At 36.8% G+C, this 13,543-nt stretch overlaps 1 protein-coding gene across 11 annotated transcripts in view; it reads right to left on the reverse strand.

The window, feature by feature from the left end:
* R3HDM1 (R3H domain containing 1) overlaps window positions 1-13,543 on the reverse strand; it is a 203,400-nt gene that overhangs the window by 6,756 nt on the left and 183,101 nt on the right. For all 11 annotated transcript variants that reach the window (XM_059394388.1, XM_059394383.1, XM_059394380.1 and 8 more), the window contains 3 exons: window positions 12,676-12,779; window positions 10,559-10,731; window positions 1,761-1,905 (listed from right to left, as the gene is read on the reverse strand). In XM_059394388.1, the coding sequence (XP_059250371.1) occupies window positions 1,761-1,905; window positions 10,559-10,731; window positions 12,676-12,779 (422 nt within the window). The remainder of the gene's footprint in view (window positions 1-1,760; window positions 1,906-10,558; window positions 10,732-12,675; window positions 12,780-13,543) is intronic.

Below are 13,543 nucleotides of genomic sequence, written 5' to 3' on the forward strand. Positions count from 1 at the left end.
TTTTTACATATGTTCTACAAATGTGCATAGACATATTTTCATTTTTCTTAGGTAAATACCTAGGAGTGGAATTGCTGCATTGCAAGGTAAGTGATTAACTCTGAAGAAACTCAAATCTTTTTCCAAAGTGGTTTTAAAATTTTACACCTCTACACCCATGTGCAAGAATTTTAGTTGCTCTGTAACTTCACCTACATTCTGTTGTGTTAATCTTTTTGTTACATCCATTCCAGTGGGGGCAAAGTGATATTTCATTCAGATTTTAATATTCCTTTCCCTAATCAACAATGAATGATGTTGAGCACCTGTTCAAAGGCTTACTGGGCATTTATAGATCTTCTTTTTTGAAATGCCCAGGTAACTTTTATTTTTAATTAAAAATAAAATTTAAATTAAGTAATCTCTATGCCCCACATGGGGCTCAAACTCATGACCCTAAGATCAAGTCAAGAGTCACATGCTCTACAGTCTGAGCCAGCCAAGTGCTGCTTTTTTACATTGAAGTATAGTTGACACACAATGTTACATTAGTTTCAGGTATACAACATAGTGACTCTACAACTTATATGCTATGCTATGCTCACCACATGCGCAGCTACCATCTGTCACCATAAAATGCCATTATAATATTACTGAGTATATTCTCATATGCTGGACTCCCCATCCCTTTGACTTATTCATTCCATAACTGCAAGTTCGTATCTCCCAACTCCTCTTTATGTATCCTGTTTTTTAAAATCACTCACTGGGGCGCCTGGGTGGCTCAGTGGGTTAAGCCGCTGCCTTCGGCTCAGGTCATGATCTCAGGGTCCTGGGATCGAGTCCCGCATCGGGCTCTCTGCTCAGTGGGGAGCCTGCTTCCTCCTCTCTCTCTCTGCCTGCCTCTCTGCCTACTTGTGATCCCCCTCTGTCAAATAAATAAATAAAATCTTTAAAAAAAAAAAAAATAAAATCACTCACTGTACTGTGAATATTTCTTCTAACAATTCTTTAAAACATGATTTATGGATAACTGTATAGTATTCCTTATACAGATATACCAAATCTAATCCTTACTAATGGACATTTAGGTTGTTTTGCATTTTTCTGCTACAGACCAAACTCTTCTGTGGATAGATCATTGTGTGCATTATCCTTAGGATAAATTCCAGAAATTAAAATTAATGTTTTCCATATTATTTTAGAATTATCCATTTGCTGTTCCTCCAATTAGACTGAGGTCAGGTAAGGACTTCTCCTTATTCATCTTTGTATCTCAGGGGCACAATGAGGACACAATAACTGTTGAATACACTTTTGAATAACCTTTTAATATATACTACTCTGATAGAGAAATTAGAAAAAAAAAAACCCAAATTTATAGCATTGCATATTACTACTATAGAGAAATGGAGTCTAAGGATAGTAGTTATGGTCATTTGAACTCTATCACATAAGTAATTATTGAATGGAAGTAGTTACTAAGATAGTAATTATTAATTAGTGATGAAACATTAAGGTTAGGAGAGTATATGGTAATAAACGCATATGCCTGGGTGGAGGTGAAAATGCAGTCCTGTGGACAAGTGAAATCACAAAGTGATTGGGAAGGGATGTCTTTTATCTTCAATTAAAAAAAAAAAATTAACTTCAGTGTAGTTAAGATACAGTGTGGTAAGAGTTTCAGGTGTACAATACAGTGATTCAACAGTTCCACTCAACACCCAGGGGAGGGGATACCTTCCAATCCTCTGAGGCTGTGACTAGTTTTGTGCACTTACCTTGCCCTGGAACAAAAGGTCTAGAAAACTGAGGTATGATGGAAAGGGGTGGTCCAGAGGGACGGACAGTTTTCAGGGTGGTCAGCTGAGCTGGTGCTGGCGACTGAGCTGGTGAAATAATGGGACTACTGAGTTGAGGGCTGTGCTGTAATCACAACAAAAAAACAGGTTAGCATTTTAGTGATGTTCTTTGCAGATTAACTTTTGAACAAATTTCTTATTTTTTTCAGATTACAAATATGAATTAATCATTAAAAAATTTAAACACAGAGATTTATAATTTTCAGCTCCCAAAGATAAACACTGGAACAGACTGTTTCTAAGCATATGCAGCCATACATCTACACTTTACAAAAACGGAAGTAGACTGACTATAATCCAACTTTTGAATCTTGCTTTTGTACCTGGACATTAATATTGTAGATACTTTTCCATGACAAAAAAATATACATTTATCTTATTTTTTTGGTCATGTTAACAGTTTCTTTAATATTTTGTTTTTAAACAATTCATCCCTAAAGAACAATTACCAAAAATAGTACAAAGAACTCTCAGATTTCCCAAATGTGATTTTCCTATATTTTTATATGTCTCTCTGCATATTTTTAAATCTTTATTATCTCTCTCTGTATACAGTTATTTTTTTCCAAAATATTTGAGAATGAGTTGGTTACAATACCCCATCCCAAAATAACTTAGTGTCTTTTTCCCAAAAACAAGGACATTTTCTATATAATTAACCAGCATAGGCTGATCAAAATCTATATAAAAGTGATTCTACTCTCTACGTAATAGTGTTCGAGAACACTTTGAAATAAAGATGTTTCTAAAAAAGTCCTTGAAGAAAAACTATTATCAAAATCAGGCAATTAACAATACAGCAATATTATGTAATCTATAGAGTTTATTCAAATTTCACCAATTGTCCCACTAACATACTTTACAACAAAAAGGAAAAAAATCTCCGCTTCTAGTCCAAAATCAAACGGTGCATTTAGTTGTCACGTCTCTTTCATCTTTTTTTCTTTTTAAAGTAGCATGGGGCTTGAACTCACAATCCAGAGATCAAGACCTGAGCTCAAATCAAGAGTTCGATGCTTAACTGACTGAATCACTCAGGTCTCCTTTTTCTTTTAAATTGGGAATAGAGACTTAGTCTTTTTTCTCTCTTGACTTTGACTTTTTTGAAGGTCATTTTGAAGATGAGTTATTTTGCAGAATGTCCCTTTGGTTTGCTGGCTGCTTCCTCATGCCCAAACTGACAAAGTACATTTGAGTGAGGACTAAGAGAAGGGATATGTGTGCTTCTCAATGCATCACAAGAGGGAACTTGACATCCATGTGTCAACACAATCTTGGTGACATTTACTTCCATCATTTGGTTAAGGTGGTATCTGCAAGGTTTCTTTGTTGTTAACTATTTTTTCTTTTCTCATTATAAGTGTCTTAGTGGGAGATCATATTACCTATAAACAGAATATTACTTCTTCCTTTCCAACTTGGATGCCTTTAATTTCTTTTTCTTGCCTAACTGCTCTAGGTAGGACTGCCAGTTACAATGCTGGCTGATGTGTACCTTTTAAAATCTACTGAGATTTAACTTGTGGCCTAACATACAGATGGTCTATCTAAGAAAATGTCCCAGGTACACAAGAAGGATGTAAGTGCTGTTCTTGTCAGGGAGAGTGTTCTCTATACCTCTGTTGCATCTATTTGGTTTGTTTTGTTTAAGCTCTCCATTTCCTTAACTCTCGCCTCGTTGTTAAATCCCTTATTGAGAGTAGGGCATTAAAGTTTCCAACTGTTACATGATGGTTTGTTCTTGTAACTATTACACCTTCTTGCTGTACTGAACTTTTGTATCTTTTTTTTTTAAGATTTTTAATTTCTTATTTGACAGACAGAGATCACAAGTAGGTAGAGAGGCAAGCAGTGAGAGGGAAGGCAGGCTCCCCGCTGAGCAGAGAGCCTGATTTGGGGCTCGATCCCAGGACCCTGGGATCATGACCTGAGCTGAAGGCAGAGGCTTTAACACACTAAGCCACACAGGTGCCCCCGAACTTTTCGATCTTGAAAATTTTTTGGATCTAGAGTCTTACTTTGTTTGATATTAGCAATAACAACCCCTATTCTCTTTCGGTTACTATTTTCGTGAATTATCTTTTTGCATCCCTTCATTTGCAATTCATTTGTGTATTTGGACCTAAAGTGAGTTTCATAGATAGCATGTAATTAGATCAGGTGTTTTTAATCCATTCTGCCAATCTCTGTCTTTACAGTTAAAATAACCACTGATAAAGAGGGACTTACCTTTGTCACTTCACTATTTTCTATATGCCTTTTAACTTCCTCCCCACCCTCACTTCCTGCATTAGTCTTTTGTGTTTACTCCATTTTTTGTAGTAAGATATTTAAATTCCTTTCTCATTTCCTTTTGTATATGTTGCCATGGTTTTTTTTTTTTTTTTTGAGGTGGGGGATGGTTTGGCTTGGATATTACACCTAACATCCTAAAGTTTTAACACCCTAATTTGAATTTATACCAGCCTAACTTCAATAACATACAAAAACTCTGCTTCTTTATGGCTCGTCCCCATCTCTTTTGGTTGCTGATGTCATAAAATTACGTCTTTATACACTGTGTGCCCAGGAACATAAACTAATAATTCCTTTAAGGGTATTAGTCTCTTATTAAATTATGTAGAAAGCAAAAAATACAGTTATGGACCATTGGTACAATACAACTAGCTTTTATATAATTGCCCATGTGTTTAACTTAATAATTGAGAACCTTATTTCTACATATAGCTTTGTCTTACTGTCTATTGTTCTACTTCACTCTGCAGGACCCCTTCGAGAATTTCTTGCACAAAGGGCTCGGCTTTTATCTGAGGATATTAATTTCTATCTCACTCTTGAAGGGCAGTTTTGTCAAATACAGGATTCTTGGTTAACATTTTTTCTTTTATTTTTATTTATTTATTTATTTTTTTAAAGATTTTTATTTACTTATTTGACAAACAGAGATCACAAGTAGGCAGAGAGGCAGGAAGAGAGAGAGAGGAGGATGCAGACTCCCCAGGGAGCAGAGAGCCCGATGCGGGGCTCGATCCCAGGACCCCGAGTTGAAGGCAGAGGCTTTAACCCACTGAGCCAGCCAGGTACCCCCAACATTTTTTTCTTTTAACACTTTGAATATACTGGCCTGCTGCCTTTGGCCTCCAGTTTCTGATGAGAAATTTGCTGATAATCTTTTCTGAGCATCTTTTCTATGTGTCAAGTTGTTTCTCTCCTGCTGCTTTTAGTATTCTGTCTTTATTTTTTGAGACTGATTATATTGTGTTTTAGTGTGGGTATTTTGGGAGTTCTTACTTGGAGTATGTCAAGCTACTTCACGTTTATATTCATGCTGTTTATCAAATTTGTTAAGTTTTCAACCATTATTTCTGCAAATATTTTCTCTTCTCCTTTTGGGACAACTGCAATGTGTTGGTCATTTTGATGGTGTCCCACAGGTCCCTTGGGCTCTGTTCAATTTTATTCATTCTTTTTTCTGTCTGTTCCCCAGACTCGTTCATTTCCACTGTCCTGTCTTCAAGTTCTCTGATTCTCTTCAGCCTGCTCGCATCTGCTACTGAATTCCTCCAGTGAACTTTTCATTGCAGTTATTATATTTTTAGCTCCAGAATTTCATTCTGGCTTCTTTTTAGGTTTTCTATCACTTTATTGATATTTCCATTTTGTTCATACATTATTTTCTTATCTTTCCCTGTATCTTCCTGTAGTTCTTTGAGCAGTCTGAAGACAATTTTAAGGTCTTTGTCCAGGAGATCTGTCATCAGATCTTTTTCAGGGACAATTTTATGTTGACTTATTTTTTTTCCCTTGAATGGGCCATCCTGTCTCCCCTCTCTGTTGAAAACTGGACATTTGGATCTAACCATGTTGGTAAGTGGAAATCAGATTCTCTCCCCTTCCCAGGGTTTGTTCTGTTTTGTTGCTGTTATGGTTTTTGTTTACTGACTGTTGCAGGCTGTCTCTGTGCCAAAGATTGGCCTGAGGTATAACGCTGAGGTCTTTTCAGGGTTTGGCCTATGCCTTTTCCTGGGCAAGTGCCCTATATATTGATTTGCTTTTGAATGTCCCAGCCCTTACTGTGTGGCTCCCAAAATGGACTCAAAGAGAAAGATAAAGGGAAGGAAAACAGGATTCTGGTCCTTTAAGTCCCCTAGAAGTGTCATGGGAGAGATGTGCAACAATGTGGGGAGGTGCAACAACAATGGTATTGCCCCTTTGTCTACAGCTCTGTGATTAGAAGCTGAGACCTATCATGAGAACACAAAGCCTTTGTATTTGGAGGACAGGGCCCTTTTTTGCCCACCCTGGCTTCTGTAAGCTGCTCTAGTAACAATGTGCACAGTTGCCTGTCAGGGGGTGAAGGTAAGGATAGGCACCTATTACTGGGCTAAAAGCCGAATTTGACTGAATTTAATTACAATTTATCACCCAAGCTTTTCCCTGGCAATTGCAAGCCTTCAATAGATTGTAGTGCTCCAAAACTGTTATATCAGACAGATTCTGCCAGCGCAATTATTTCCAGGGGGAGAGAGAGACTCCTGATGCTTCTACTCTGCCATTTTCCTAGAATCCTCTCTCGTCCAGTGATGATTCTTGCCTGGTGGTTTGCAGATGGTGATTTTCTAATTCTAGCATTCTTTCTATTATTTACAGTTCATATTTTATTGTGAAGAAGAGCTTCACTCTTTCCCCATTCATTCATTTATATCAGGATGGACTCATGGATTCTATTTTATTTTAAGGGTGATCATTCATTTCTTATTTTATTTCCAAAGTATTTGAGCCTGGTCCTGTGTCTCTTGACACATCTCCATCACCCTTTAAGTATTTTATTACTTTCTGGCACAGCAACATGTTCCAAAATCACCTTGTATTTTATCCTGAATGAATCCTGGCAACAGTCATTTCACTACGGAGTCCTCGTTGCTTTAAGTGGAGAATGATATTTAGAAGTACCACTTGGGTAGTAGGTGTATCTCATTCTTTTTAGTATATACACTTAAGATATTTTCCTAAATGGTATAGTAATTTATTTAATCACTTATCTCACTGTTGTATATCAAGATATTTTTAGTTTTTCAAGGTCAACAACAGGTAAGAAAGAAATATCCAAGTACACATATTCCTGTGTGCTTGTTCCACAATTTTTATTGGACAAAGTTCTAAAAGTAAATTTGTGGATCAAAGGCTTATGTACCTTATGTACCTTCTACATAAATTTTTTCTTTGAGTACAGCTGACCGTTACACTGGTTTCAGGTGTAAAACACAGTGATTCAGCTTCTATATACATTACTCTATACTCACCACAAATATAGCTACCATCTGTCATCATATAGTACTATCACAATTATCACTGACTACCTTCCTTATGCTGAATGCTTCATCCCCATGACATATGCATTCCACGTGCATGTATCTCCTGTATCTCCCACTCCCCCTCATTGACTATATTCACCTCTCCACCTTCCAATCTCCCATCCCTCTGGCAACCATCAGTTTGTTCTATGTATTTACAGGCCTGACTCTGCTTTTTTAAAAATTCTATTTATTTTGTTTTAAAGATTTATTTATTTATTTGACAGAGAGAGATCACAAGTAGGCAGAGAGGCAGGCAGAGAGAGAGAGAGGAGGAAGCAGGCTCCCTGCCGAGCAGAGAGCCCGATGCGGGACTCGATCCCAGGACCCTGAGATCATGAACCGAGCCGAAGGCAGCGGCTTTACCCACTGAGCCACCGAGGCGCCCCTATTTATTTTGTTTTAATGTTTATGCATTAGTTTTGTTTTTTAGATTGCACATATGAGTGAAATCATATGGTATTTGTCTTTCTCAGTCTTATTTCACTTAGTATAATACTCTCTAGGTTCATCCACGTTGTTGCAAATGGCAAGCTCTCTTTTTTATGGTTGAGTAATATTCCATTGTTTATATATCATATCTTCCTTATCCATTAGTATGTCAATGTATGCTTAGGTTGCTTCCATATCCTGGCTACTGTAAACAATGTTGAAATAAACTTAAGGCTACTTAAATTTTTTTGAATTAGTGTTCCCATTTTCTTTGGGTAAATACTCAGTAGAATTATTAAATTTCATGGTATTTCTATTTTTAATTTTTTGAGGAAAGTCCATACTGTTTTCCTCAGTGGCTGCACCAGGTTGCAATCCCACCACTAGCACACTACCTTTTCCTCCGCATCCTCGCCAATACTTGCTATTTCTTGTCTTTTTGATTGTAGCCATTCTGACAGGTGTAAGGTGGTATCTCATTGTGTTTCTGACCTACACTTCCCTGATGAGTGATACTGAACATCTTTCATGCATCTGTTGGCCATCTGTAGGTCTTCTTGGGAAAAATGTCTACTGAAGTCTTCTGCCCAATTTTTAATTGGATTGTTTGTGGATTTGGTGTTGAACTGCTATGTGCATTCTACATTTTCAAAAATGTCACTAAACTGCCTCCAAGAAGAGTTCTATCAATTTGCAGTACCACCAAGAATGTACAGGAGAGTTTGTAATTGGACATCTCTGCCAACAATGCAAATTTTAGTCTTCTTCAGTTTTCCCAATATAGATAAAAATATTTTTATATTTTCTTCTGATTAATGGCCACTGGCCATTTAATTTTTGAGTACAGCTAGTAGCCTATAAATATCTTTGCCCTTTTTATTCTGCTATAATTTTGTCATGTGGATTTTATTCAGTTCATCTTTAAAAATATTTATTTATTAATATTTTCTTTCAGGATTTTATTTTAGTTTTTCTCAGTAATCTCTACACCCAATGTACATGAACATAATGAACTTCCATGAACCCATCACACAGCTTTGATTGTGTTTTCCCCTGCTTTGTTCCCCCGAAAGAGTTCTGAGCAAATCTCAGGTATTATAGCATTTCATTTGCAAATAGTTTAATGTACAAATATTTAAAAAAATATTTTTATCTAATGGAACTTTTTTTTAAAGTAGGTTCCACACCCAGTATAGAGCCCAATGAGGGGCTTGAACTATGACTGTGAGAACAAGACCTGAGCTGAGATCAAGAGTCAGACTTCTAGCCTACTGAGACACCCAGGTGCCCCAGGAATTATTTTCTAAAAAGAAAAGGAAAAAAAAAAGATTCTCATACTAATGAAATTAACATATTTAAATATTCCCTTTATGCTGAAAAATGTCTTTTGAGTGTTCAATTTCAAAGGAAGATCCACAGGTTGTATCTGATTATAACTCCTGAGTATATTTTAATCTACAAAAGACTCAGCATTAATTTTTTACAAGATTTTAAAAAATTACTAAATATAATGTATTATTTGTTTCAGGGGTACAGGTCTGTGATTCATCAGTCTTACACAATACAGTGTTAACCATAACATACACACTCCCCAATATTCATCACCCAGCCACCTTATCCCTCTTCCCCACTCCCTTCCGGCAACACTGTTTGTTTCCTGAGATAAGGGTCTCTTGTAAACGGTTTGGTCTTGTTTCATTTTTGCCTCTCTTCCCCTATGATCCTCTTGTTTCTTAAATTCTGCATATCAGTAAGATCGTATGATAACTGTCTTTCTCTGATCTATTTCTCCTAGCATAATACCCTCTAGTTCCATCCATGTTGTTGCAAATGGCAAGATATCACTTTTTGATGGCTGCATTGTATTCCATTGTATATATATACCACATCTTCTTTACGCATTTACCCAGATGGACATTTGGGCTCTTACCATAGTCTGGCTATTGTGGACATTGCTGCTATAAACATTGGGTGCAGGTGCCTCAGCCTTCATTTCAAAATGCTGTTTTTTGTTTGTTTTTTTTTTTTTTAAGAGAAATTAGGTCAATTTGTTCAGAAAAATATTCCATGGTATAAGCTGTTCTCCCCCACCCCCGTATTTTTTGTAATTAATAGCTAGATTTAGGGACTTGGTTAGATTCAGGCTCTGTGTTTTTTATGAGTACATTACAGGTGATGCTATGTACTTCCTTCTACACTACATTAGGAGGCAAATAATATTTGGTTGACCCACTTTTAGTGATCTTATAATTGATCAGTTGCTTCAAGTGTTGTCTGCTTAATTTATCCATTTTAAATTCTCCCATAAAACTTTTCCTTATGTTCCTGACATGTGCTGATGATTTTCTTTGATCCATTATTTTATTGAGATTCCAAAATGGTAATTTTAAAATTCCACCATTACTTTTATATTTATTGACTATATTTCTTCTACAATAAAGAGTGTTCTTGGGCGCCTGGGTGGCTCAGTGGGTTAAGCCGCTGCCTTCGGCTCAGGTCATGATCTCAGGGTCCTGGGATCGAGTCCCGCATCGGGCTCTCTGCTCAGCAGGGAGCCTGCTTCCTTCTCTCTCTCTCTGCCTGCCTCTCAGTGTACTTGTAATTTCTCTCTGTCAAATAAATAAATAAAATCTTTAAAAAAAAAAAAAAATAAAGAGTGTTCTTGCATCAACTTTCTGGTTGCACTAATAGTTCATATGGGAAATGTAGGAAAACTACTTAATTTTCTTTATCACATTATAAATCTAGTATATCTTCTGATTTTTTTATATTAAAAATATTTTGAATATGAAAAAGTTGAAAGATAATATTTACATACTGAAAGAAATAGTGTGGATACAGAGAATGTTCAAACTTCTTTACTAAGATCCATCATATGTGACTAAAATGCTGAAAGTGTTAAAATTGTATTAAACAAAAGAAGCATCTTACCTGAACAATATTGTCTACGTTGCTAAATTCCACACACTTCTGCCCTCTCTGGTGATCACAGTAATACTTGTTTTGTTTCCACTGTGGGGGTGAGTGGGCGCGAGATTGTGGATTGTTTGGTACATTGAGCTGCATCATCACCATCCCTCCACCGGGGGGCGGAGGTGGCACAGCTGGAAAGCAGAATTAGGACAACGGTATCAGTATCCTATATATTAGGATATCAGTATCAGATCTAACTAACTGGTAGATCTTTAAATACTAAGAAAATGGCAATTAATTTTACACTTCTGAACAAAACTTTACTATCATATATGCGAGCCAGATTTAAGCCCTAGAGCTTTATGCTACAAGTGTGTGTTTAAAAAGGCATTAAAATGGGACTCTGTAGGCCTAAACATCTTATTCTAAAAACAGGTCCATAGTTATCTATAAAAGCGATTAGTTTAAAAAATAAATTAATTTAAAAATTGGTATTAAATCCACAAAGAAGAAAAAGTTTGGGATGTGGGAATCAGAAAGCACAATTTTAGTACTCTGAAATGTCTTGTAACTCTGGGAAAATCATTTAACCTCTTTTATTACATGTTCTCATCTGAAAAAGGCAGCAAAGACCTCCTTGGCTAACTTTAAAAAGTTGTTATGATCATATGCATGCACAAACACTTGTTAATTGTATGGCAGAGGTAAGTAGACTATTATATCTGACTCCTTATCTGACTTATTTCTCTCGTGTACTATTCTACAGCACCACTAGTATTAGGCATGTATGCTGTCTGCCACCCACCCCCTCAGCTTAAGGTAAGGTAGGATTTTTATGCCTTGAGGGCCATAGTTTGTACCGCGGTAACCAAAATGGTAGTTTCCAGTTCCCTAGAAAGAGATCCAGCCTGATTGGCTAGGTAAACCACAGAGGGCTGACTGCTTAGGGACACCTCAATTATAGAAGCCCATGTTGAATGTACACTATTAGTCATTTATTTCATAATCATTTACTGTTTCTTTGTTTCTTAGAGATTTACATATGTCAATAAATCATTATAATAAAATAAGGTATCATGATAAAGGGTTATTTAAGATAGCATGAAAACCAAAAAAAAAAAAAGAAGCAACCAACTCTAGTTTAAGTACTAGGGAAGCCAGTGTAGAATAGGTGATTTTTGAGTCAGACCTTAGAGATGAGCAGGATTTTGGCAAATAACAGTGGATGGGCATTCCAGGCAGAGGAAGAGGTACAAAAGTATCTTCAGCATGAAAAAGCATGGTACTTTGTCAAAAACACAGTTCTGTTCGACATGAACATGTAAGCATAATTAGGAGTCTTACTTGCTAGGGAGTTTACATGGAGAATCCATGCACTCTAGACTCAGAGAAATGACATTAAAGAGACTTTTGTTTCAGGAAAGTATCTCTTGAACAGTATGTATGTGTGTGTGTGTTGGGAAGGAGGAAAGCTGGGTGTGGGGGACACGTGGAATGAGCATAATACTCAGGAGACTGCTGCAAATAAGATGTGAAAAGAGTGACCAAGAATGGTGGCAGTGGGGAAAGAAGGCAGGCATGAGATCTGAAGGAATGGTGGCAGCACGAATGTGAAAGAAGAGACCTGAAGAGAGGTGATTAGGACTCTGCAAACTTTTTGGTCCCTAGAGAGAGGGTGAGGTGAGGGATGCAGGTAGAGGGAGGAGTATTAAATCTAAAGTGCCTCTGACAATACCAGGTAGGGATGCCCAGATGGCAGTTGGCTATTCGGCCTCTTCTCAGCCAAAAGAAGATTTGAGAGGCGCTGGCAAAAAACAGTTGTTGAAGCGTAGAAGGTAGATGCATCTGCTAGGAAGAGCATGAAAAATAAGGAGATGATCCCGGAGAACATCAATGCTTATGAGGTGGGGAAAGAAGGAGAATCTGAGAAGAGAAACAGGATAGCAGTGTGGGAGTTACAGCAGTTGAAAAGGAAGGAGCGGATGGGAACTGTTAGCTCTGAATTTGCAAGGCACCCTAAATACCTTGGGTATATCTCAGCATATAAGAAGCTGAAAATCGTGTTCTAGACATGCCTAAGGAACTTAATTTCTCAAATGGACAAACCATTACCTATTTTCCAGTTATATTCATACCTGCACACTGGTGGCTTTGAAGCTGCTGGGAATTGCATGGTGAAGTAGTTCGAGGAAACTGTACTTGTTCTGATCCTGGATGTGGCAAGTAACCTACTGATGAGCTAGAGGCGAAAAAAATGAGACAAACACAAAAACAGCACAGTGAGATGGAGATGACTGTAAAGACCCTGAATGAACAATCCTACAAATTTATTTAAATGAAATTATTTTTCAAAGTGGTTAGGAGTAAAAATAAAATCTACCACTATTCTCTGTGAGTTATAAACAATTACTTTTTGGATAAAAATCTCCTTATGTTTATGACAATAATACTGATTCTTTTTAAATCAGGAAACACCACTCCTAATTTCATTGCTCTTAGTCCTTTACAAATTACTCTAAATATGACTTTTTAATTATTCAAATAATTATTCAGAAAAGAAGAAAAATAACTTTATAAAATGGAAAAGTAATTTATTTGGATCTCACTTAGCTATATTTTAGAAAAGAGAATATGCAGTTTGACAACAATGAGACTCAGAGGATAATGTTTAACCACCTTTTTTAAAAAAGATTTTAGGGGTGCTTAGGTGGCTCAGTTGTTAAGCGTCTGACTTTGGCTCAGGTCATGATCCCAGGGTCCTGGGACTGAATCCCACATGGGGCTCCTTGCTAAACAGGGAGCCTACTTCTCCCTCTGCCTACTGCTCCTCCCGCTCCTGTGTGTGTGTCTCTCTTTGACAAAAAAGTAAATAAACAGATCAATAAAATCTTAAAAAAAAATCCAGACTACAGGACACTTAAAAAGACAAATGTGTAAAAACATTAGCAATATTTGTAGGGCAGCTGGAAATAAAAATGCCAACTAGATATTTGATATAACTAA

The sequence above is a fragment of the Mustela nigripes genome, chromosome 3 (assembly GCF_022355385.1).
Source record: "Mustela nigripes isolate SB6536 chromosome 3, MUSNIG.SB6536, whole genome shotgun sequence".
NCBI lineage: Eukaryota > Metazoa > Chordata > Mammalia > Carnivora > Mustelidae > Mustela > Mustela nigripes.